Source organism: Oncorhynchus mykiss, chromosome 12, assembly GCF_057628025.1.
Source record: "Oncorhynchus mykiss isolate SJ-2025 chromosome 12, ASM5762802v1, whole genome shotgun sequence".
Lineage (NCBI taxonomy): Eukaryota > Metazoa > Chordata > Actinopteri > Salmoniformes > Salmonidae > Oncorhynchus > Oncorhynchus mykiss.
This window is the reverse complement of record NC_143033.1, coordinates 22,284,327-22,310,372: the sequence shown is the minus strand read 5'-3', so window position 1 is coordinate 22,310,372 and position 26,046 is coordinate 22,284,327. Positions and strand designations below refer to the sequence as shown.

At 42.9% G+C, this 26,046-nt stretch overlaps 1 protein-coding gene across 3 annotated transcripts; it reads right to left on the bottom strand.

Moving 5' to 3' along the window:
* Positions 1–606: 606 nt before the first annotated feature.
* On the bottom strand, positions 607–26,045 carry LOC110537179 (autism susceptibility gene 2 protein homolog). Of its 3 annotated transcripts, none has more exons than XM_021623019.3 (19): positions 24,809–26,045; positions 14,138–14,344; positions 11,932–12,024; positions 11,777–11,803; positions 10,743–10,772; positions 8,857–8,905; positions 6,864–7,188; positions 6,544–6,761; positions 6,188–6,417; positions 5,274–5,324; positions 4,949–5,053; positions 4,774–4,827; positions 4,656–4,685; positions 4,485–4,556; positions 4,162–4,297; positions 3,249–3,320; positions 2,617–2,700; positions 2,281–2,512; positions 607–2,101 (listed from the first exon to the last, which is right to left on the bottom strand). In XM_021623019.3, the coding sequence occupies exons 1-19, from the start codon at positions 25,157–25,159 to the stop codon at positions 1,078–1,080; spliced, it is 3,390 nt and encodes a 1,129-aa protein (XP_021478694.3). In that variant the 5' UTR covers positions 25,160–26,045; the 3' UTR covers positions 607–1,077. The 3 variants fall into 3 exon arrangements, with proteins under 3 accessions (XP_021478694.3, XP_021478693.3, XP_090048115.1); XM_021623018.3 differs by having other exon boundaries at positions 4,162–4,300; positions 24,809–26,037; XM_090191989.1 differs by lacking the exon at positions 10,743–10,772 and having other exon boundaries at positions 4,162–4,300; positions 24,809–26,037.
* Position 26,046: the final 1 nt, after the last annotated feature.

Below are 26,046 nucleotides of genomic sequence, written 5' to 3'. Positions count from 1 at the left end.
AAGTTTCAGCCTCCTGGCAGAGGCAACCATGTTTTTGGCTAAAATGTCCTGGTACAGGGTAAAGTTTATGATGCAGTTGACCTTAACAACGACCCCAGGACAGTGGAAGCAAAAATGCCCCATAAAATCAAAGATCCACCACTATGTTTTGCAGTAGGTATGGGGTTCTTTTCTGTTCATGCATTCTCATTTCGGCGCCAAACCCTCCACTGGAGTGCGTGGCCAAAGAGCTCTATTTTCATGCTGTCCAACAAATGTAAATGCCCGGAGTTTGCTAAACGGCATTGGCACTTGGATTGGAACCCGTGCTTTGGTCAGATGACATGAAAATGGAGCAGTTTGGCCACGCACACCATTGGTGGGTTTGGCGTAGAAATTAGAATGCATAAGCAGAAAATAACTCAATACCTAAATATCAATTAATATTTATTTTATACAGTCATTTTTGCTTATCTTTATCAAGGGTGTCAATAAATTCGGACCCCACTGTACATACAAGCCCATGCTATGATAAATTATACTATAATACAAAAAAATAGAACAATTATGATAATTTAAGGACTACTGCAAATGCAAGTGAAAATAAGACAATGAATTGCCAAGTAATTACATTTTTGTTTAAATAGACATTCTTTATAGAAACAAATAACAGGTTATGTGAATATTTCCACAAAGTGAAAGTCAAACATTTTCAGGTAAGAAACATAGTTACATTAACCTAAAAACTATCAATCAAGAGGAGAACATATTTTGTCAGTTTTACCTATTGATAAATAATGTGTAATAAATGTGTATTAAACAAAGGTAATGCATTAATTACACAAATGTACAAATTCATAAAATCTATTTCTGTACACAGAGAGGGAATATAAATCTTACAAAATACTCATATATTACTATCAAATAACATTATCCAACAATAGTTATTCAACTTATTCAACAGTTTCTATGAAGACTCACTACTTAAACTTGTTATTTATTAACATATAATCTACAATATACTATTTTTACATAAAGTCGTCAAGTTGAGTGTGTACTGTATAGAGTCTTGTCTCTTATATCTGAGAGACTTCCATGCTACTGTGCCTCGACCTCTTTAGGATTGCAGGATGGGGTTGCGTCCCCAGAGGGTGGGGCACTGGTGGGTGTGGTCTTTCGAGGAGTGGAAGGTATGCCAGGGGATGTGGTGGAAGTGGGCACCAGAGGAGGTGGGGCACTGAGAGTAGCAGTGGGAGGAGTCCTGTTCAGATGGCCACTGTGTGGAGCTGAGGGGCTGAGCCTGGGGTACATCACCCCACCCAGGGAGGACGTAAAGGTGGGTGTGTGTGCTAGGTGGCCCTCCATGGGAGACCCCTGGAGCTGGTGCAACCTGGCCCTCTCCTCTGTCTGCCGGTGACTGTCCTGTAGGTGCGGCTGTGGGTGGGGGTGTTGCTCCCGCTGTCTGTGGCCTCTCTCAGGGTCATAGGTCGTATGTACCTGCTGGCTCTGCAGGTACAGACCTCTGTAGGGGTCTCGTAGTGGATCCCAGGGGCCCGAGAGGTGAAGGGGCACATGGTGGTCTCGACCTGTGGCTAGTGGACTGACCCCCATGAAGGGCTGGACACGGGCTCGCTCCATTGCACTGAGGCTGCTCACTGGGTGCATGGGGCTCATTGAGAGTGGTAGAGAGTGAGGTAGATGGCTGCTCTGAAGCATGCCTGCGACGGGGAAGTGGCTGTGCCTTGATGAGGGGTGTGGAGCCTGAGAGTGGCCTGGTGGGAGTAAGAGGGTCATTTCTAGTGGCCCAGCCTTAACCTCTGGCTCATCTCTGTGCTCCTGCTTTATGTTTAAAGGTCCCTTCAGGGTTTGTGTGCTCTCGCTGGATTGGTGATTCTTCACTGTGTTATAAGGGTTTGAGGATCCCCTTTCCTGCACCTCCAGCGCTGGAGAGGAGCTCTGCTTCACCTGGACTCTCCCCAGCGAGGTGCCGTCCCTCTCAGCCTGACGACGACCCTGATCTGGGCTACTCCTCTTCCTTTCTGGGCTGCTGCTGCCAATCAGATTACTAATCTGAAAGCCTGAGGATGTGTGGGTGGATTGATGGCTTCTTTCCAGAGAATTTCTATGGAGAGGACAGAGGTGCGGAGGTTAACAGCTGGGAAATATGATATCTAGCCTCTATGTGGTTGGAAAAATAGGCAATTCTTTGAATGTTAGATGCTGTTTCAAAATATTAAATCACAACTTTTGAAGGCCTTTCAGGTTGGGAAATGCCATCTCTGCGCTAGGGCTGTCACTGACCCGTCTCTCTCTGACTCCTCCTTGGTAGCAGAGTGATCCCTTTTCTTAGCTTCCCTTTCCCTCTCACTGCTCTGGACTGTGAGCTTGCGGGCCACATCAGCAGGCCTGGACTGTGCTGGAGGCGTGGGGAAGGAGGGGGGCATTCGTTGCAGGCGGTTCCAGGCTTCCTGAGGGTGGCTGACAAAACCTGGCAACCCATGGCCCTGCCTGTCACCAAACGGGCTGCCTGGGCCTAAAATATTTATGTAATTTCAATAAAATCAATCAGGTCACCAATTGAGTTGAAACAGTAGGTTGCATTATGTTGAGGTCAACTATTGGAGAGCGAAAACCTACCAAGAGATGGGGCACCCAGGCCGCCAAATGCATTAGTTGCCAGTTGTCCAAGGTTTCCATAGTGACTGGCTCGATCAAATGGATCTGAGGAGCATCACAGACCTCTTAATGGCTGTACATCATTATTTATTTTTATTTATTTATTTTTACACCTTTTTCTCCCCAATTCCGTGGTATCCAATTGTCTCATCGCTACAACTCCCGTACGGGCTCGGGAGAGACGAAGGTTGAAGGTCATGCGTCCTCCGATACACAACCCAACCAAGCCGCACTGCTTCTTAACACAGCGCGCATCCAACCTGGAAGCCAGCCGCACCAATGTGTCGGAGGAAACACTGAGCACCTGGCAACCTTGGTTGGCGCGCACTGCGCCCGGCCCGCCACAGGAGCCGCTGGTGCGCGATGAGACAAGGATATCCCTACCGGCCAAGCCCTCCCTAACCCTCCCTGACAACGCTAGGCCAATTGTGTGTCGCCCCACGGACCTCCCGGTCGCGGCCAGTTACGACAGAGCCTGGGCGCGAACCCAGAGTCTCTGGTGGCACAGCTGGTGCTGCCCTTAACCACTGCGCCACCCGTGAGGCCCTATACATCATTATTTTGACGTTGCACCAGCAGCCTATGGCTCTTACCAGTAAGGTGGCTAGCATGTTGATAGTGGCCGTGATGCGTGGGGGCATTGAATGGTGATGCAGACAAATGACCTGTAGAGGGAGAGGGAACCAATAAAAGCCGTTGTTCCCATGACCGTAACAATATCATCATCACTGTACAATATCACCATAATTGTACAATATCATAACCGTACAATTTCACCATAACCGTACAATATCACCATAACTGTACAATATAACCATAACCGTACAATATAACCATAACCGTACAATATAACCATAACTGTACAATATAACCATAACCGTACAATATAACCATGACTGTACAATATAACCACAATCGTACAATTTCACCATAACCGTACAATATCACCATAACTGTACAATTTAACCATAATCATACAATATCATCATAACCGTACAATATAACCATAACTGTACAATATCACCATAACTGTACAATATAACCATAACTGTACAATTTAACCATAATCATACAATATCATCATAACCGTACAATATAACCATAACTGTACAATATCACCATAACTGTACAATATAACCATAACTGTACAATATCACCATAACTGTACAATATAACCATAACTGTACAATATAACCATAACTGTACAATATCATCATAACTGTACAATATAACCATAACTGTACAATATAACCACAACTGTACAATATCACCATAACTGTACAATATAACCATAACTGTACAATATCATCATAACTGTACAATATAACCATAACCATACAATATAACCATAACTGTACAATATAACCATAACTGTACAATATAACCATAACTGTACAATATAACCATAACTGTACAATATAACCATAACTGTACAATATCATCATAACTGCACGTACTTCCTCATTTAACATAGTAATGAATAGGACATGGAGTAGGCTGGCTAACCTGAGGAGGACAGGAAAGGTCGGGCCATGTCATGGCCATAGGATAGTCCAGGAGGAAGACCTGGTGCGGCTGGCCGACTAAACAGGTCCAGCTTCACCCTGCTCATATTCAGCTGATGTGGATCAAAGTGCATGTTCTGCTAAAGATAGATAGATAAAGTGGGGAGGAGAGTGATGGACAGAGAGAGGGATTAAAATATTAATAGAGATTGAGAGGTGAAGGGGTTGCTGAGATGGGAGGACACAGAAAGCATTACTTTACTGATTACCGGTTTTGGAAAATAATTAATGCATTTTGTAAATTAATGAATGCATCTTGTGCACCTTCATTCTCTGCTGGTGGTGATGAATCTGCCATGCGATCTGGCCATGCATTAGACACCATTTGCCAGCCTTCTGCAAGAATAGAAGGACAATCATTTGATTAGTCTTAAACCCAAGGGCTAGAATTCTGTCGACAAGCTTACAGAATGACGGCGAATGGCATATTCTTACCCTAGCTGATGATCTGAATGGATCAGCTATCTGTGAACAGAGGGAGAACAGAGGGTTAATATCTGAACCTTTACTACAGTGTTTTATTCATAACTTAATGGATAGAGAAGAGGCCTACCCGTGGGTCCTTTGGTAGTAGAGGGACTTCTGGCCGTGTCACTACATCCATTGACTAGGGAGGGATGGTAAGTCACATGATTAGATTGACAATTATGTGGTTAACACAAGGCCATAAAGGAGACAGACAGACAGTCAGACAGACACACAGACAGAGGGAGTGATGTGGTATGGACCTTAGGCTGGAAGGCTCCTTGCAGAGAGCTGAAAGGTCCTGGGGGTCCTGAGTGGGGGTGCAGGGCTGGCATGCCTGGCATCACTGGGGGGTAGGAGGGGTAGAACTGGGCAAGACCACACACAGGTTAAGATGAGAATGAATGAAGTGGAACGTCAGGGCAAACAAAAGATTAAACAAACACTTCGTACGCCCAGAGTAGATCTGTGAGTAAATGGCATATAACTTCATTTCTTTGAGAACCATAATATGATACAGAATAATGCCTATGATGGTAATCCAAAGGAACTTATTGCCATCTTTCTGAAAACAGTACTTTAACTTACATGTTGATGTCTTAGGTAAGGGTTTTCCAGTTTTGCTGAGTACTTTTCCAACTGAAAGACCATTTTTTGAGAACATGTCAGTAATATGAACAATATTAGACAATAATAGACAATAATATAAGCATACACAAAGAAGAAACACATGTAAAAATGCTACAAATTATTATAAAAAATATAAAACATTAACCATGACCGTCCTGTTCTACACCTCACATTACACAAAGTGCCAGGAAGCTATGCATGCCAACGACTGCACAGCATGGTGCATTCATCTCAGCTCATTGACTGTTTAACAGATGCACGTACACACTTCAGATGGCTATGTTCAGAGTTTCCATATCTCAGCTGCTTAAGCCTTAACTGAAGCCCTGCCAATGCCCGGCACAAGCATCCATGAGCAATTACCCACGATCAAAAGCACTAATGACCTCATTCCTTCTGCTGCGGCACAGTCATTTGTCCTGACAGCAGGGCTTTGGTGTGTCAAAACAGCCATGAGATCCATTTACACTGCCTTTACCAACTGCCAGTGGAACAGCCAACCATTTCAGGGATCATACATTATTTTTTTTCTATGCTGAAATATTTCAAAATGTTCCCTGGTGGGTGTAAAAAACGTATTAGTGGAGTGTAAAGCAAAAATGTATCTCTTGGGGACTGTATCTGATATTTGTGTGTGATATTTGAGATGTGAAACTAACACACACACAGGGTTTTCCCCAGAGTACAGGAGGCAGATGCTGAGCCTGAGGCTACACTATTAAAAAGATGAGTTTGGAAAACAGCAAAAACAAAGCACTCTGTAAACTCTCTGGTTTCTGGGTGACCTAAAATGTTCTTTACAATGAATGTGGGATTTGATAATAACATGAACTCATATGAAGAGGTTTGTAATGGCCATGTAATGGACTTACATTTAGGGCAGCTGTGCGACCCATATTTGGGGGTGTAGAGACGATGCCTGGTGGAGGAGGCAACCCGTTGGGGTAGGGTGAGAAGGTGAGCTGGTGTTGGTGCTGATGTTGGTGCTGGTGTGTGTGCTGGTGGAATTCTGCCCTCAGTAGAGGTGGCTCAGAGCCTGCCCCTCTAACTGCAGTCTGTGCCAGGAAATGGTTATTCAGTTCCTGGCGAAGCAGGTCGTGCTCTGTTGTGGGGGGAGAGAGGCGAGGTTAAAGGTCATACTCTATGATGACTACTGCTCTTTTCTCACCCTTTCTCACAACCTACACCTGTTGTACATTAAATCTAATTTACTGTTCATGCCTCTTACCTGAGCAGCCTGCTCGAGTGGACCGTCCTACAATACCGCTGGTTGCTAATCCCGCAGGACTAGTGAACATGGCAGGGCGGCGATGCCCGTGGCCTGGCAGGAAGAAGTGGGGTGCGGACAGCTCTGAGATGGACAGGGGGAGGGCTGGCAAGGGAGAAGAATGGCGCCCGAAGTGGGGGGATGGGGGGAGGGTTCGCTTGTGGGACCCCTCTATGCTGCTGTGGAGAGGAGGAAGGAAAAGTTGTAAATAAATATCAACCTCCTCTAGGATATAGTATTATTAAATGGTTTGAACAAGTTCGGTCAATGCCATGTCCTACCTGTTGTGGAGACCAATGTACAGGGGACGACCCTGGTGATGTGACAATGGTTCTCTCTTGACCTGGGATAGGCCTTGCCCTGGCAGAGTTGACATGGTAGGGTTGTGAGGGGACGTCCTCTCCTTCTTCACACACACAGCAGGAGGTGGGGTGGTGGTGAGAGGGGCTGCAGGGACAGGGCTGGCATCGGGCAGAGCGCCAGGGGCGGGGCTGGCAGCGGGCAGATCGAGGGGCGTGTCGCTGCTCTGCTCTTGGCTGCGTTTTAGACCTGACACTCTGGCAGAGCTGCACACTTTTGCTTCATCCCTCTGGTCAACACCTATGTCTATTAGCAACCAGAGAACATAGGCTACCAACCACAGTTTGACAGAACTCAGTCATTTAATGTTCTTTCCCACTTCAGATAAATACTGACATTGATGTGTCCATACTTAGCTGAAACAACCTTCAGTCAGAGTGGTGAATAGCTTCTAATCTCTGCTGTACTAGGCCTACATCTAGAAACAACAATGAGGCAACAACGAGCAGCTTCGTAACAGCCAGTGTGTCTTGGAAAAATTAGCATGTTCATACTACAAAGTGCTTACAATTTGTTAGTCGCACCAATAGATCTTCCATTCACTGCCAGAAAATGATCATTAAATTCAACAAACTGCCTTTTTCCCAGCACCAAACACAACCTTAGTCTCTATTCCCTGCAGTCTTTGAGCTCTGACAAGAGCTGAGGGCCCTGGGGAGAGACTAGTGGTGTGTTTACCATTATTTGTAATCATAACGTTCAATAGGCTGAACTCCAGGCGGCTTATTGGGAGACTGAAGAGACCTCCAAAGCAAACAACAAATGCCCTCTCTAAAGCCCACCACAAGCAGCTTGGAGGTAGTGAGAGTTAAACGGGGAGCTCCTAATCACGTTCACACAAGACATATTAAACCCCTAGCTCAGCTCTAAAAGGTTCTCACAGCCAGCCAGCCAGTGGGATTAGAACAGGTTTTATGCTGCCTGACCCTGGATGTGCGTCTCCTCTTGGCTTTTACAGGCCAAATGAGTTTTAGTTTGAGAAATCGTGGGTTTTGAAGGGAACACAATCTATCAAGCTGCCCCTATACGGCCAACACCTCAGTCGGGTAAAGATTGCTGAATGGGAACAATACCATTCAGTGATGTTGCTTTCAGCACCATTCTTTTAGGTGAAAATTGTATTTCATTGTTGAATTTCAGCACAGGAGGCTGCAGAGGGGAACGGCTCATAATAATGGCCGGAACGGAGAAAATGGAATGGCATCAAACACCTAGAAACCATGTGTTTGATGTATTTGATACCATTCCACTAATTCCAGTCATTACGACATCCCGTTCTCCCCAATTAAGGTGCCACCAACCTCTTGTGAATTTCAGCTATAGTTAGATCACAATCTGGAATTGATGGCGATGGTAAGGATGATAATAGGGAACATTGCAGTAGATTACAAAATTGCTTGAGCCAATGTGTGACTAACCAGTTCCTAGCCCCAACAAAGCATCTAAGCCACTGGGAGTAGAGGTTCAATCCAATTCATAGCTAAAATGTTTTGTAGAAAACATTTATCAACTATTTCAAATCACTCAACTCAATTGCACAAATATATCTGACAAAACATTGCATCATTATTTGTTTTTACTTTAAATATAATAAATCCCTCTAGAGCAGAGACTTTCCACAGGGTAGAGTAACATTCGATGTTATACCCACATTGTGTAATTAAGAGCAAGTGTGTGAGGATCCTAAAATGACAAAGGCCATAACACTTTGCCAACAACTTGACCACTGTGTGGCTTTAAAGAGGATTATTCCCTTATTCGAGTGAACAGAAATGGAATGCCATAAAAAGCATGTCAAAATCTTGTCACTAAGAGAGGCACATATCTATTCTGTAAATAGCAACAGCTAAACGAGGACAGAGAGTCAAAAGCATACACGCTGAATACCCCAGAAACCAGAGGAAATATTCTTACCAGTAGTTTTCCTTAGTGTGAAGAGTTTATCAGACACAATCCCTGAAACCTGAGTTAGAATGAGAAAAGAAAGGAAATAACAAATATGTTAGCCTAGCTAGAGGCTAAATTAGGATTCTGAAGGTGCCGGTAGTGGAACTGTCCAGAAAAGTGGTTGCTTTTCCATCTTTATCAGCACTCTATCAACAGGACTGTTCGGTATACTGGCTCTTGTTCCACTCCCAGACTCGATGTGCACTTCGTCACTCAAGGGGGTGTGTTCAAGTTCCCAATGAATGTAAATGAGAACAGAGGGACAAAAGGTGAGACATACATCTTGGTGAACCCAGTCCAATGACACGAGGGAAAGTTTCGAAATGAAACTGAATGAGATTCAATCGAAACCATTCTTAAATAATTTAATGTATTACGTGACAGCTCAATGCAAGTATATTTTTGACAGGATAGTAAAAAGCATCTCAACATAGATTACATATTAAGAGGTAATTCATGTAATCAGTCATATCTTCCCTGTAAGAGCACTCACTAGAAATATACATAAATGTCCATGACATTTACCTTGTGAAAAACTAATTAGAAAGTGGATGAGACAAATTAAGTTAGTGAGTATCTTATTACAATCAATAAATTACATTACCAACCGTATGTTTCTGATTAAATTGCTGAATATTGGCCAGATTCTAATAACAGGCAGCAAAGGACACATACACATACGCGCACACACGCAGACACGCACACACAAACTAGACTAATCAGCCATTTTCATTTAAATAATATATGTGGTGAGAATATATGATATTCTGTGTATTTCTCATCTTTAAACTTTATGTTCTTTGCAAAGTCATATGGACGCTGTGAAACCACCTGATTATGGACTAATGGCATCAAATAAAGACGAATCAAAACGAGCAGACTCAATTGCTACATCAAATTGTTGATTTACTGGGTCTGAACTCAGCTGAAATTCAGCTGTGGTAAACCATCATGAGGTTCCTTTGGTGTTGCAAATGTAAAGACCTTATTTACAGCTATTCCTGGAATCCCTCAGTTGATTAACAACCTAGCAAAATGCCACAATACTGTAATCTGCTTCATATGACCTCATGAGTTCAATTTCAGTTTTGGAGCCTCCAGATTTAATTTGAGGTTGTTGACAAAGTAAATAGATCATATGGAGGAAATAACAGAGACTAGTTGTTATTATCAGAACATCTTGACTTTCGTAAAAAGGCCTAATGATGTTCACAGTGTAATCAAGTTAACTTCCGCAAATTCCTTAGATCAAATCCAATAATGAAATCAAAGAGTGCTGGTATTATTAACATATAGATATCTATAACAAGTTTAAATGAGTATAATGTCGTCGGGACACACAGACTGAACCTAACACTCACAAAGCAGTAATAAAACACAAGACTAAAGACATCACACACACTGTTTACGCTGCCCTGATGTAAATAAAAAGGTCAGCCAAAAGACCTGACTCCCATCACAACCCTGCCTGGCATTTAGAGGACCCCCTTCCTCTCAGTACAATAAAGCCTGGCCAGCTGACAGCGCAGATGGGAATACATGTGTAACCGGTGTGAAATAGCTAGCTAGTTAGCGGTGCGCGCTAGTAGCGTTTCAATCAGTGACGTCACTCGCTCTGAGACCTTGAAGTAGTTGTTCCCATTGCTCTGCAAGGGACGCGGCTTTTGTGGAGCGATAGGTAACGATGCTTCAGGGTTACTGTTGTCGATGTGCAGAGGATTTCTGGTTGAAGCCCAGGTTGGGGTGAGGAGAGGGACAGAAGCTGTTACACATGGCTGAATGACAGAATAGTAGAGCACTGATACCTTATTATCAGTGATAATAGTTGTGAAAAGTGAGAATGTTTATCTTGCCTTGTCATCAATGTCACTCTCACTGTCACACTGCGAGAGAAAGGATGTAAAACACTGCATTAATTCATGAGAATGTATCAACACCTTCATCAATCACAAACACTCAAACTGGAAGTGAGTTGTTCACATTTCTGCTATCTGCCCCCACAGTCATATCAATATTACCCACAGGAACAAAAGTGTTATTATTTGTCTAGAGATTATAAGGAGACCTTGATTCAAGGTCATGACCTGTGTTTTGAGTGACCATGCCGTGTTTACTCCTACTCTATTGGCAGGGAGAGAACAGCAGAGGATACCGCGAGACTAGAGGCAGTAGTCATAAGAGTGACTGATGGGTGTTTACAGTAAGCTTTCATTACAATATCCTATTCCATGAAAACAAGATTGTGGATTAAGAAACTTGACTCCAATCATTTAATTTAGTATGTTCAATGAAATCTTGATAAATATGTGCTGTATTTACAAATAATGCATTAAAGAAACATTGAGATCAACTAATAATCCTGGTTAGATTAGGACTAAAAGCTGTGGTTATGTCTAGTAGTAATATCACAAAAACAGTCTGTTTACAAATCAAGGATATTATTATACATTATGTCTGTTACCTCGTTCCTAGTGACAGGCATGTGTTTAACTGCTGTGGGAACTGATCTGTCTGCTCTAAGGGATTCATCATGCCAAACGACACAGCAGCACAACTGTGAGCTACTGTATCAGCCAGTCAATTTATACTGAAACCACTGACAACACGTGTCTCTCTGCCTCACTCCCCTACTGACTCAAGCCCTGCTCACTGTCAACATGTCAAGGTTACTCAGATCCACAAATCACTAATCCATGTTGACATGACACCTGTTTAGCTACATTACTAAAGATCAGCCTGTTAGCTTTTGAGAACATTTTGTCACAGACTGTTCTTGTTCTCAAAATGGTAAAGATAATCACTGACCCGGTTTTGCCCTCATACTCTGAGAATGACTATAGGCAGATCCTGGACATTAATTCTGTCAGAAAGAATTGAAGTCACTCACCGAATATCCCCGACCAGAGAATGAACTCTGTGGAAAGGAAGGATAATGTTAATGAGCAAGGGCTTATGATAGATTCTGATAAAGGCCTTCTGTAATCACTCAATAGGATGTTGTTGCACACAAACATCTCTTTATCCAGACAACACTGCTCATACCTCACTATGGTGTCCTTTGGAGTTGCTTCTCTGATGTGTGCCCTGTGTTTTGGTGACTTCAGCTCTGTCTTGCCTTCCTAGAAGCCCCTTCACCTGAGGAACATGATAGACTAATTATCTTCCGTTCTTTGAGTCCATGGTTATCTATATTACATTGAATTGGTAGACAGTACATTTATCAGCCCAGAAGAGAATCTGGACCACCAGAGGGCACTATCGTATTACAGACATCAGTGAGTGATTACACGTCAGTGAGGACATCCATTTCAATGACACAGTTAACCTGATTTAAAACAAGCAGAGTTGATGCCCAGACTCATTGACTGCCCGTGATGGGCAATTAGCACTAGGCCATGCTCTGGCCCATCTGAGAGCCGACGGCAACATGGGTGCAGGTACACAGCGCATGCATAAATGGGCGCATGCACACATAAGCACACATAAACACACACACACATGCACAAATACACACACACACACACACACACACACACACACACACACACACACACACACACACACACACACACACACACACACACACACACACACACACACACACACACACACAATTGTGTTGCAATGGAAACCTTAAATGACAGATCCATGAAGCATAATGCATATTCAAACATTGATTCAGGAAAGAACGAATTGTTTCTGTACAAAACTAGACAAATGATATTGACTGAAAGCTTAGCACGTGGTGATGATGACACAGGAACAGTATAATAATGTGGTATTGATCTGAGGTTTGATGGTTTAAAGCAGGGCTGCCCAACCCTCTTCCTGGAGATCTACTGTCCTGTAGGTTTTCAGTCCAACCCTAATTTAGAATATCTGATTCAGCTAGTTAAGGTCTTGTTGAGCAGCAGCTAATAAGTAGAACCAGGTGTGTTAAATTAGGGTTGGACTGAAAACCCACAGGACGGTAGATCTCCAGGAAGAGGGTTGGGCAGCCCTGGTTTAAAGCTACTGCTACTGTAGCATTCAGCCCGTTCCTGTAGTGTTCTGCTGGCTGCTACACTTCCCTGCCTTGATTGTCCAGCCCAGGACACTGTCTATTTCTGTGTGTGGGTGTTCGTGTGAAACCGATTTATTTAAATAGCATAGATGATGTTTCACAGTGGCTGCGAATATGTCAAACTAGCATCCTTCAGCAAAAGTCCTGACTTGATTTGACACAGACAGTGTGCTGTGTCAATGTGCAATGAGCTGCAGTAAAATGCACTATCTTTCTGGTGATGAGGTGAAACAGAAGAGATGATGTTATCTTAAGTCCCTCTACTTTCTAGAGAACACTTTAGAGGTTTCTTCAATGACACAATTGAACTGCTCTTGATTGAATCAAGTGTGCGTAAGTTTCATCCATTTCGTAAAGTAGATTCCATCTACTTACAATGTGCTTAGATAAACAATCAATTCAAGGAACAAAGGACTCTTTGAAACAAACATGATCATAGATCTCTCCTCTATTGCAAAGGAGGCTACTATCCAACATACTGTTTTGCATACTGTTCAGTAGAGGAAACATCCACAAGCCAGGGGCCATCTAGGTGATACCTTACAAGGCGATACCTTACAACAAGTAGTATCTGGTCTACACACAGAGATAAGGGTAGGGGAATTGGCTAGGCCAGAGACTGATATGGAAGCGAGCCTAAGTGTGTGTGTACCTGGTGTGCTCTCTGTTACAAACACAGACACATCCTGGGCTGAGGAGGAAGCTCTTCACAAAGCACCTTATCTCATCATAGCTCTTTATTGGCCCTCGTTTCCTGTGTGGCTCCCTCCTGACTTCATGCACAACAGACAGGCTTGTGCAAGGCAATTACTAGACCAGGATGGGAAGCTTCGGGAATTAACCTGATAGAGTTCATTGACTGGCTGGTGCCAACAATGAACACCTAATAATGGAGACAGTTTGTTTACAACTGATTGAAACAGGATCACCATTAGAAAAATAGAACTGTGGGATTGAAAGTGGATGACTTGCAACAGAAAGAAAGAACTCAAAATAAACAAGCCTAGACTCTAAGCTACACAAACAACCAAAAATAATACCTCAACTGTAAGACCTCATTACTTCACTGGGCAAAACCCTTACACATGTGGACACACACATTACCAGGTAGACAGGTTTTGGTTTGTAGTAGAGCGTATTCATTCGAAATATAATGAAGGTTAATACCACAGATCCATAGGCTACCTGCTTGTTCTTCTTTGAGTTGTTTTTCACCTTCCCCTGCTCCTTCTCTCCATACTGCTCATGTTCAAAGTCAGCTCCATTGTCAGTGAATACATTCACAGGGATCTCAGCCCTTTCCGAAGCCTTTCGTTTCTTCAGCATCTGGCTCTCCCACTTCTCCTTACCCTCCTGCAACCTCAGGCTCTTTGAGGTCTTCCTCAGAGCCACCTACGAAAGAACAAACACAAAAGAGGCTTAATATCTACAGCACAGAAAGAGAGAGACCTTGGTGTGGATGATGATAATGCTTAGAATGAGTCAATATGACAAGGCGGCAAGGGAATCCTTGCTGAAACCTCTCAGAATTAAATAAAAACCAATCTTAAAGACAAAAAAATGGAAATAAAACCATACTCATGATGCTTCTGGGCATGGCTCTGTGTATTGAGGTCATATCCAACCTGGTCTCAGAGCATTTCGTATTATGTTGTACGGAAATCCGAGACACTCCATTTAGTATTATATGTTAAGTTTTGTATGGTATGTATTAATTTGTGGATTTCCATTACCCATTTTGTATGCCATGTTAAGAATTACTATTTGTATTATACATTATGATTCGCAAAACATACAATATGTTACGTATTTGCAAATCATATTATATGTTACGAACTTGCGAAATGTATGATATGTTAATGAATTCTAGCTACAGTAGGTGGCTAGCTGGCTAATGTTAGCTAGGCTAGGGGTTAGGGTTAAGTTTAGGAGTTAGGGGAAGGGTTAGCTAGCATGCTAAGTAGTTGAAAAGTTAGCTAAAATGATAAAGTTGTCGATGATAAAATTCTAACTCGCAACCTTTAGGTTGCTAGACGTACGTGCTATACACCCACCCCTCCACCCCGACTAACCACTCTACTTTTGTGTTTTGCCTTAAGTAACCATCTGTCTTATGTAACCACACCAAATGTAACATATCATACTAATTTGAGTGTCCCAGATTTATGTTTACTATGTTATGTCTAGTATATGAGAGCAGGCTTTCATATCCTATGAGGCAGGCCTGTGAGACTAGAATGTGGGCGGCCAGCTGCTGCCCATTGTCAGGCTGTGGATGTGGGGTCTGGCAGTCTGAGCTAAATGCCCCGTGCCCGGAATAACACCAGTGACCTGCAGGGGGTTTACCATTGGTGTTGATACACATGTCATCAAGCACAGTGGAGGCAAGCAATAAACACGAACAAAAATCAGTTACAGGTAATCTAAGACACAAATGTATATTATTCTGTATACATCAATGATGTTGCTCTTGCTGTTCGTGATTCTCTGATCCACTTCTATGCAGACAACACCATTCTGTATACTTCTGGCCCTTCTTTGTACTTTGTACTTCTGTGTTAACAAATCTCCAGACGAGCTTCAATGCCATACAACTCTCCTTCCGTGGCCACCAACTGCTCTTAAATGCAAGTAAAACTAAATGCATGCTCTTCAACCGATCGCTGCCCGCACCTGCCCGCCCGTCCAGCATCACTACTCTGGACGGTTCTGACTTAGAATATGTGGACAAATACAAATACCTAGGTGTCTGATTAGACTGTAAACTCTCCTTCCAGACTCACATTAAGCATCTCCAATCCAAAATGAAATCTAGAATCGGCTTCCTATTTCGCAACAGAGCATCATTCAACAATGCTCCCTAACATACCCTCGTAAAACTGACTATCCTACCGATCCTTGATTTCTGCGATGTCATTTACAAAATAGCCTCCAACACTCTACTCAGCAAATTGGATGCAGTCTATCACAGTGCCATCCGTTTTGTCACCAAAGCCCCATATACTACCCACCACTGCGACCTGTATGCTCTCGTTGGCTGGCCCTCGCTTCATATTTGTCACCAAACCCACTGGCTCCAGGTCATCTATAAGTCTTTGCTAGGTAAAGCCCCGCCTTATCTCAGGTCAATGGTTACCATAGCAGCACCCACCCGTAGCACGCCCTCCAGCAGGTATATTTCACTGGTCACCCCCAAAGCCAATTCCTCCTTTGGCCGCCTCTCCTTCCAGTTCTCTGCTGCAAATGACTGGAACTAATTGCAAAAATCACTGAAGCTGGAGACTCATATCTCCCTCACTAACTTTAAGCACAAGCTGTCAGAGCAGCTCACAGATCACTGCACCTGTACATAGCCCATCTGTAAATAGCCCATCCAACTACCTCATCCCCATACTGTTGTTTATTTTTTTGCTCCTTTGCACCCCAGTATCTCTACTTGCACATTCATCTTCTGCATATCTATCACGCCAGTGTTTTATTGATACATTGTAATTATTTTGCCACAATGGCCGATTTATTGCCTTACCTCCCTTATCTTACCTCATTTGCACACACTGTATATATACTTTTTCTATTGTGTTATTGACTGTATGTTTGTTTATTCCATGAGTAACTCTGTGTTGTTGTCTGTGTCGCACTGCTTTGCTTTATCTTGGCCAGGTCACAGTTGTAAATGACAACTTGTTCTCAACTTGCCTACCTGGTTAAATAAAGGTGAAATAAAAAAATAAAAAACTTTGAATGGAGCGATGCTATAAATTAACCCCTAAAATTAACCCCTACGCTGGTGGCTTTTTAGGTATTATTGTTCAATGGAAACGAACTAATCATCAAGTGTGAACTGTGAGCATTCCCCGCTGAGCGTCCCCCCTGCCTGCAGCTTCAGCTATCCATGAAAACAACTGATCTAATGGTACAAGTGTAAAGCCCTACCTTGAGCTAATCTCCAGAACCATTGCCATAGTGATATTAATATTCATGCTGCTGAAAGACTAGCGGCGTGAGGTAAATTATGTCTTATTCTGTTTCTCCAGCTCCCTGGACTGTTACCAAGACTCTGATAAAAACAATCACTGTTAGCTTGACTCTGAATTAGCATCAGGTGTACACATCTGTGGAGAGGCAGGGGGATAGGGGGAGAAAGGAGGGAGAGAGAAATATCCAAAAACCAAATACCAAACAAGGGGAGGATGAGAGAGTGTGGGTGAAAATAATCTGGTGTAGATACGTTTTGCCAGCTACACTGAATACAATAGGATGAATCCAGCTAAATCCAGGTTAGGGTTTGGGGTGTGAATGGCTTTGAGAAAGAACACTGGATCTAAATCCCAGGTAAAGTCCAGTGGCTTACAAAGGATTCAGTGGATGGAAGGCTCTCATCAAGTTCCACTATCACAGCTGTACCTCCATCCATTCACTCTTACCATCTATGAAGCCACCAGTGAATATAGCAGTAACATGCATGTTATAACACAGTCTATCCTCAATTAACAGAATTCATGAGAATCAAGCTATTAACAGCTCATGTTCCACAGCCTCTGCAGTCAGAGCTCTCACTAGGCATCTGAACAAACCCTGGCCTGCAAATGTTCCACAAAGGACATGAGATACAAGAGGCCAGAGAAACAAGGGGGATGTTATGCTATTCAAATCCAATTTGTGTCTGCGGGAAGACAGTGCAAAGGGCATACAATCAGCTAATGGCACAATAAGTGCTGCTTCAGCCTCCATTAACTGCTCTGCAAAGGTGCAACACATGCAGGGGTACAACAGAGAGTCCGTCAGTTAATTGTATAAAGTTAATAGCATCGGCTAACATGCCTTTTTTAGAGTAATAGATCTGTTATAGTGAAATATATTCCTTCCTATGTTTATTTATTAAAGCACTACAGTGCATGAATGTGGACTCAGCAGATCTGATGTTCATGGGCGTTGCTCCATTAGATACAGTACATGATGGATTTCTAAGCTGTGTGTAAAGCTACAGGTCAACAGATATCACCGGTGCTGCTTAGCTGTTAAACAGCGTAAGTCCTATAGAGGCATGAGGAGATACAGTCATGGCTGTAGATAATCTGAATTGATATGCATGATTATTTATGTCTTTATCCTCCTGACCACAACAGAGATAATACTGCAAACAGCCTATCCATAGATCAAGCACTCCATCCATTCCCAGCTAGACCTCTTTCTGTCATTCGGAACTGTTCAATCACAAGCAACTATAGGCCACCATCTTCTGGTACATGATTCACTTTAAATGGCCCTGACTTCTGTAGAGAGGTTGCAGATACAATAGGTTCATAATGACTGGATTATTTGAATGCTGAAATAGAGTTGGCGTGTCATTTCCCACAATGTGTGTGACACACAAATAAGTGGTAGAGGTAATTAGACACTTAACACTCTATTCCCACGACAGGTTCTGCCTGTCCAACAGCCTGAGGTCACAGCAGGTCCTGCCACTGAATTATGGGAGTCGGGCAATCTATTTACCAGTAATGGACTTATGTCATGAATAAATTCACACTGCCATGGCTCTGCCGTACAAGTCTAAATGTGTACTTTGTCACATAAATGTCAAACATATTTAAAGGAGGTACTGGTGGCCAAAAATATAAACATTATGAAATTGTAATAGAACATAAATGTCACTTTTCTTGTCTCAACCTACAGTAATGATAAAGACGAGGGGGCTGAAATGGATCCAGTTTATTATCACCTAGATTCATTTGTAAACACTACAGTACATTCTGTCCACATAGCACAGTATCTAGACTATCTACAGTCCCTGGACAGCTGCTGTGTTCCATTCTCAGAGGAAGAAATTCCCCACATACCTGTGTGAAGCGATTAGTGATTTCATCGTGGAGCTTCTCTTTCTCTGTGTAGTACAGCACAGCTACAACTCTTCATCCCAGTATAGACCCATTCAAGCACACTCACTGATTTTATAGACTGATGTTGCCATTCATAAGAGTGAGGTACGCTAAATCGGTCAATATCATTCGTCATCAGAATCCTGTCTGACTTACTGTTCATCAACTCAATATGTTATTTGCACTGGCAGCCCAGGAAAATGAGATGGAGACAGTCTGACAAGTGATTATGATCAGAAGCTTGACTAGATGTTCAGCTGACAAAAGCAACGACATAACATCAGGAATTCTTGAGAGCCTCATTACACTCACTCTTCAGACAAGATTATTGAGAAAAAATTATTTTCATATCTTACCTCAAAGTACTTATCACATGCTACTGTGGTAGAGGGTAAATCTGGGCAACAACATGCACAGAGTGTACAAAACATTAGGAACAGCTCTTTCCATGACATAATGTAGATTGACCAGGTGAATCCAGGTGAAAGCTATGATCCCTATTGATGTCACAAATCCACTTCAATCAGTGTAGATGAAGGGGAGGAGACGGGTTAAAGAAGGACTTTTCAGCCTTGAGACAACTGAGACATGGATTGTGTATGTGTGCCATTCAGAGGGTGAGTGGGCAAGACAAAATATCTAAGTGCCTTTGAACGGGGCATAGTAAGGGGCACTGGTACGAGTGTGCCAAGAACTGTAAGGCTGCTGGGTTTTTCCCATGTGTATTAAGAAGGGTCCATCACCCAAAGGACATCCAACTTGACACAAATGTGGGATGCATTGGAGTCAACGTGGGCCAACCTTCCTGTAGAACGCTTTTGACACCTTGCAGTCTATGCCCCGACAAACTGAGGCTGTTCTTAGGGCAAAAGGGGCGAAACTCAATATTAGGAAGGTGTTCCTAATGTTTTGTACACTCAGTGTATATTTGGGTGAAAAGGACATGTAATAAAACATGACTAACCTTGACAGCTGTATATAGTAGCTTGATTAATGCCTCTGCTCTCCTCGCCTGCCAGGTACTAAGACAATTAGATTACACACCATCAGTAACTAATCAGGCCTTTTCCTCAGAGAGCCTATTCACAGTGGCCTCCAGACATTATACTGGGATAATCTCCTCAGCTATGGGCATTGTAGTGGAACCCTAACCTAACTACAAAGCAGTAGAGCTCAACATCCAACAGACACAAAGGGGAGGCCAAAAACAGAGGGACAGAGATAGAAAGACAGTGTAAAACAAAAGAGTGTTGTTTGCACTGCCCCTGAATTGGAACTAAACTACATTTGGAACTGTACCATATTCAGCAGATAGCCCTACTTATCAGGGCTAAATAGTATCTATCCACAAAATGGGGCCAACAGTCATTATTTAGCCAGTGGATTGAGGTCATGCAGTAAGTAGCAGCAGTCTACATCAGGGCCGGACCTAGCCTTTTGGGGACCCTAAGTGAGATTTGGTTCGGGAGCCCCCCACCTCGCTGCAAAACATTTTAGTGGCCTCCCTTTTGACGGCGGTGCGAAAATGTTTAAGTTCATTTCCTGCAATTCTACACATTGTGCCATGGGGTGGAGAGAAAATGTAATAATTGTATAACAAATTTCATACAATTCGACTCATTTTGCCATTTGGTGGAGAGACATTTTGCAGTTTTAAAGCTAATTTCCTGCACTTCTACATATTTTTGCCATGGGGCATAGAGAAAATGCTGCAGGTTTTTGAATTGAAGTTTTTGTCAATTCTACACATTTTGCCATGAGGCGGCGAGAAAATTTAGCAATATATAACAAACAATTCCACAAAGTTTGCCATGACTTCTACCATGTTAATATAATATCTGAGTGAGAATGACTAACAAAAACAATGGGGGCTCCCGGGAGGTCAGGGCCCCTGGGCACGTGCGCTATGTGCCAGGGTTGGTATTCGGCCATGATTACTATAAGTTTAGCTGAATCAAAACATTGGTAGTTGACATGTCTAATTGAGTGACTGTCAGTGACTGACATAACAAGAGAAAAACTGCTGATTTCAAAATTGCACTTGGTGTATACTATTCTTAAACTCAACAGTAAGTTGAGACCCCGATTGAGTTCCTATTTTTTATATATATAAAAAAGATATGCCTGGGGCCAGCCCTGTTCTACATATTCACTTTCTAAATCAAACTTGCTGCCTCTCTGTCTGTCAGCACACTGCAACAGACAGACATTATGGTGTTCCATGTCATTTCCAGGCTGTTTAGGGCGACTGGTGGTTTATTTACAGCAGAAGCGGACAAGCAGCAGAACAAAGGCTAGGAGAGGGGTTTTATGGCAGGAAGAGTCTGAGTCCGAGCCAGCCTGTTTTCTGTCTTACACACGCACACGCATTCACTTTTACAACGGTGGGTTTTCCCATTATGTGGAACTGCAGCGAACAGGGGTAAAACATGAAACGTTCAGCATTAGCTGGCTGAATGAAGTCATTGTGCTACCACCATGCTTAAGAGAGGAGAGGGTAATCCTTGGACATAAGAGGCTAGCTGTTGTGGAGACTAGGGGGATGGCAGGCCAGATAACATAGAGGGTATGTCAATGAGTGCACATTCAGGCACACTGAATATGGCCATGGAGAGGTCATTTCAGTGTTCCTAGAACTAGAACATTGAACATTGATTCTACTTGAAAAAAGGGATGAAAGCAAAAGCACAGCCTATTATCAGCTCCAAGTGAACACTTTCACATACACAGACAAGTGACACCTACTTGTTTAAAAGTCCTGGTAGGGCCCCTGAAAGCCAATCCCTTCCTCAATCTTGTCCACACAAGCTTTTAAAGAGTGTTATCCAAACAGACAGACAAACACCACAAAGAGACAAGGAGCTGTGGAGCAGCAGCCTTTCCCCCTCTTGACTGCCTGAAGAGCTGGGCCAGAGGACTGGGAGGCTGGAGCACATTAACTATGCAGCAGGGCCCTGGCTGTCATAAAGAAGCACTTACCTATCAACCGCTGTAATATTTTAATTATATGCTTCTTGAGAAAATTAGACCACTGTGCCACTGCCTGTACAAGTTTAGCCGTAATCTTGAATACAGCAAAACAGACAAACATTTTTTTTATTAACTTAGAGCTATGGGCGCAGAATGCTCTCTGACAGTGTTTCTCACCTGTTGCAGCCTATTAAATTAACCTTTAGCCTTTGACACACTGGTAGTGCTTATCAAACAGCTACTTAGAGGACATCACCTCTGGGGTGTACAGTAAAGTACACACCTGACCGGAAGGACGGACTCCGAGAGAACATCAAACATATCATTCTACTTACGCAAATAGGGTGTCAAAATGTCTACTGGGGCTTTAATGCAGTAGGATATTACAAACTTGTAACAGTCTGACAGCTCACACTATAAATGACTAATCCTAGATTTAGTATTAATGAAATTCTATCTGGTGGAATCCTAGAAGCTCAATCATCATAAAAGTGGGAGAGTAGGGAGAGAGTCGCTCTGTTAGCAGAGCTAGAGAAGAGAAGCGTGCCTTATTAAAGGGAACAGACTGTGTGACAAAGAAATGTTTCACAGTTTAAAGGGTAGAGCTTTTTGCAGGCGACACCCGTTCATACATAAAGCTAATGAAGTCAAACAAACATACAGTGGGCCAGCACATCCAAGAATCCCTCCCTGGTGAGTTACACCGTCTAGGTTACAGCACTCAGTCACTGCAACAATCATTATACAATTATGTAAGCCTCCTCTATTACAATCCAGGTCAGGGTCATTTTGAGCTGGAGTCATAAGTCTACAGTCATCCTCATCCAGAATGTTGTGGGAATCATGTTGGCAATATGCAACAGCTGTATGCAGCAGCTGTTTCTACAGTGATTCATGTACGGTGAGCTGGTCCATCATGGCTACAGTGACTACACTACAGTGTGAGTGTAATAGCAATGGCATCTGTTTGTACGCACTAACTCTGCCATGGCTCGTTTGCCACCACAGGGAAATGAATGAGTTTTTTTATAGGTAGATATGTATAGGGATAAGGGGGCTAGGCAACAGTGCAAATACTGAAATAAAAGGTCAATAAAGATACAAGGTAAACTCGGTCCGTGTAGCTATTTTGTTTAGCTGTTTATCAGTCGTATTGCTTGGAGTTAGAAGGTGTTCAAATGCTGGTTGGTGTCAGACTTGATGCACCGGTACTTCTTGCTGTGCGCCGCACAGAAAATAGTCTATGGCTTGGCTGGTTGGGGTCTTTGATGATTTTTGGGCCTTCTTTTCACACCGCCTGATATAGAGGTCCTGGATGGCAGGCGGCTCGGTCCCAGTGATGTACTGGGCTGTCCGCACAACCCTCTGTAGCGCCATGCGATCAAGGGCGGTGCTATTGCCATACCAAGCAGTGATGCAACCAGTCAATATGCTCTCAGTGGTACAGCTGTAGAACCTTTCCAGGATTTGAGGGCCCATGCCAAACCTTTTCAACCTCCTGAGGGAGAATGAACACTGTCGCTCGCGCCTTCTTCACGACTGTGCGTGTGTGTTTGGACCATTTTAAGTGTTTAGTGATTTGGACACAGAGGAACAAGCACATAGAGCACATAAAGCCTTCATAATTCATGAAGGTACTATTAACTGACTGATATTATCTCATAAAACAAAATGTATAAGACCTAAACTTGTTTTAACCTCAGACCAAATTTCCGGCATCTATACCAAACTCCATTCTTTCTACATTCATTTCCTCTACTGGCATGCTCTAGTGTAGTCACGTAGCAAAGCAAATCCTTGAGTTTACAACTCCGAGAAGCAAGGGTTGACGGTAATAGATAATGATCGTCATCACCATCAATGAGAGTTAATTGTATTGTGTTATGTTTTGTGGTGCGCCCGTGACATTTGGTATAACAATAGGTTTCTCTTTCTAGAATGTGAATGTCATAACAGGATTCAGACAGTATCATAATGATAATGAGTCTTCTGTCTGGTACATATGCACCATTCACTTTGAGTCAGCTCTGGCTTTTTACTGCCAGTTTGTCTTTTACACAGTGTCACTTAACTACCATTAATCATGTTTACTGGTAGTCACCATCTGGCGGAAAGCACTGAGAGAAAAGGTCATTTTCAATCATTCCACACACTTGGTTTGCTTGAACATAGAAGCCTCTGATGCTTTTATCATTGCTTCTTTTGCATCTATTTTCAAAACACATGTCCCTGTGTGTGGACATGCCGTGAGGCAGGAGGGGGCACACTAAAACTAAAACCAGCTGATGAATACTGCACCTGGGAGCGTTTAAGAGCAAGAGAGCAGCTTTCTTTATAATGGGTCAAGCGTAGGCCTAGAGTTATTTGGTTGTCCATGTGTGTACAACCAGCAAATCAGAACATATTCAAAATCGACCAGTTTTTCTCTGAAAAACACTAGCAATTATCATGACATTGACCAAACCAGCCAGTGTGCATCCATAATTATCTGTATTCCAGAAACACATCTGCTGGAATGAAAGTGAGTCTGATTTCTAGAAACACATGGACTGAGTGACACCTCATAGCATCATACTGGTTGATGTTGGGATAAATCAACAGTAACCTAACAGCATATTATCAACTGTCACCCTCACAGCATATTGACCCTGCAAACCAGTATGTTGACAGCAATATCCAAGGTCCCTAAAACCGTGTTACATAGGCAGGTAGGTAATTACAGTGTAGATAGCCAACACATTGTTACAATGGTTATTATACATCTTTACACAAGATTTGCAAATTAACTCACAATGGAGACAACTGGGTAAACTGCACATGAACCTGTCAGAGACCATGAGCCATGAGGCCCACACAGGGTGATTTAAGAGACGTATTTACTTATGAATCATGTCCAAATAAACAAACATGTGCCAATATATATATATATATATATATATATATATATATATATATATATATATATATATATATATATACACACACACACATAGCCCTACGTTCTTACCTCTAAAGATTCCAGATTGATAAAGCTGGCTATGGCAAAGCCATCAATAATGTCTTCCTCCTGAGACACTGACCCCCGTCTCTTTCTCCGAGAGGGACGCTTGGGTCGGACATAATGCAAGTTGGTCATTTTTCCATAATTACACAGGACATTTTTTCTGAACGGACTTTGCCCCCGGTCGGTGCCAGATGATGGACTCCGGTTTTGATCATTCCTGTCAATCGCATCCCTTCTCCGCACGCGGTCTCGTTGCGATCTGGACCTCCGGCTGCGCTTTATTTCCCCGTCCATTTTATAACTCCGAGACGAGGCGAATACCACAAGACAGTGCGAAATGTGTTCTATGTCCATGGAAAGTAACAGTGCGCAGAAGAGCCCTTGCTTTGTTTTACAAATCAAATATCAAATAAACAATTCAGACAACGATCTGAGAGAATCATCTATCCAACAATAACAAAAACAGACAAGAACATTCTCGAAGGATGGTTTCGATTAGAATGCGAACAGCGGCTGCCCTTCTAATGGCATCACCAAGAGTCACAATAATATTGACTTGTTCTGCAACTTTGTTACAATTGTTGTCTGGCTGCTACAGAGCGAGCTGCCAGACAAAGCTATGACGCTGTATCATGTCCGACGGTTCTTCTACTTCCATCACCGCCCAATCCATGGTCAGTCCACTGCCATAGCCTCCCCCCAAAACGGTTGTGCTTGGCTAGACGGATCCAGTCAATCCAATTAAAATATAAATAGCCCAAATAACTCCTCTTTTTAATTTTGATTGCCTGATTGATTGTTACTTATGTGCTTTGAAATGCAAACGAGATCCCACATTAATAATCCACACAACGCAATCAATTCCGTGAAGTGAATAATTGTCCATCCATTGACAGATAAAACCATCCATGCGCAGGCTATTTGTTTAAAGCTTGTCAATCTTCACGCCAAAGTGACCAAACCTCAGCCTGAAAACGATTCGCCTTTATCCTGGTTCGGTCTTCATAATAGATCCAGCCTCGAATTCTTCTTTCAGTGGTTCCTTAGTTGATATGATTGGTTCCTTGGTTCAAATGTCCCGTTGAGCTTGTGTAAATCGTTGGGTAAATGGTGTTACAGAGACACGTTAGATTTAAAGCCCACTCCCCACTTCGCTCTACATTGCATTTTCGTTTGTAGTCTAGAGTAAATCCCAATACCCTGAACAACTGACGTATTTCCGCCACCTCTGCACGGAAGTG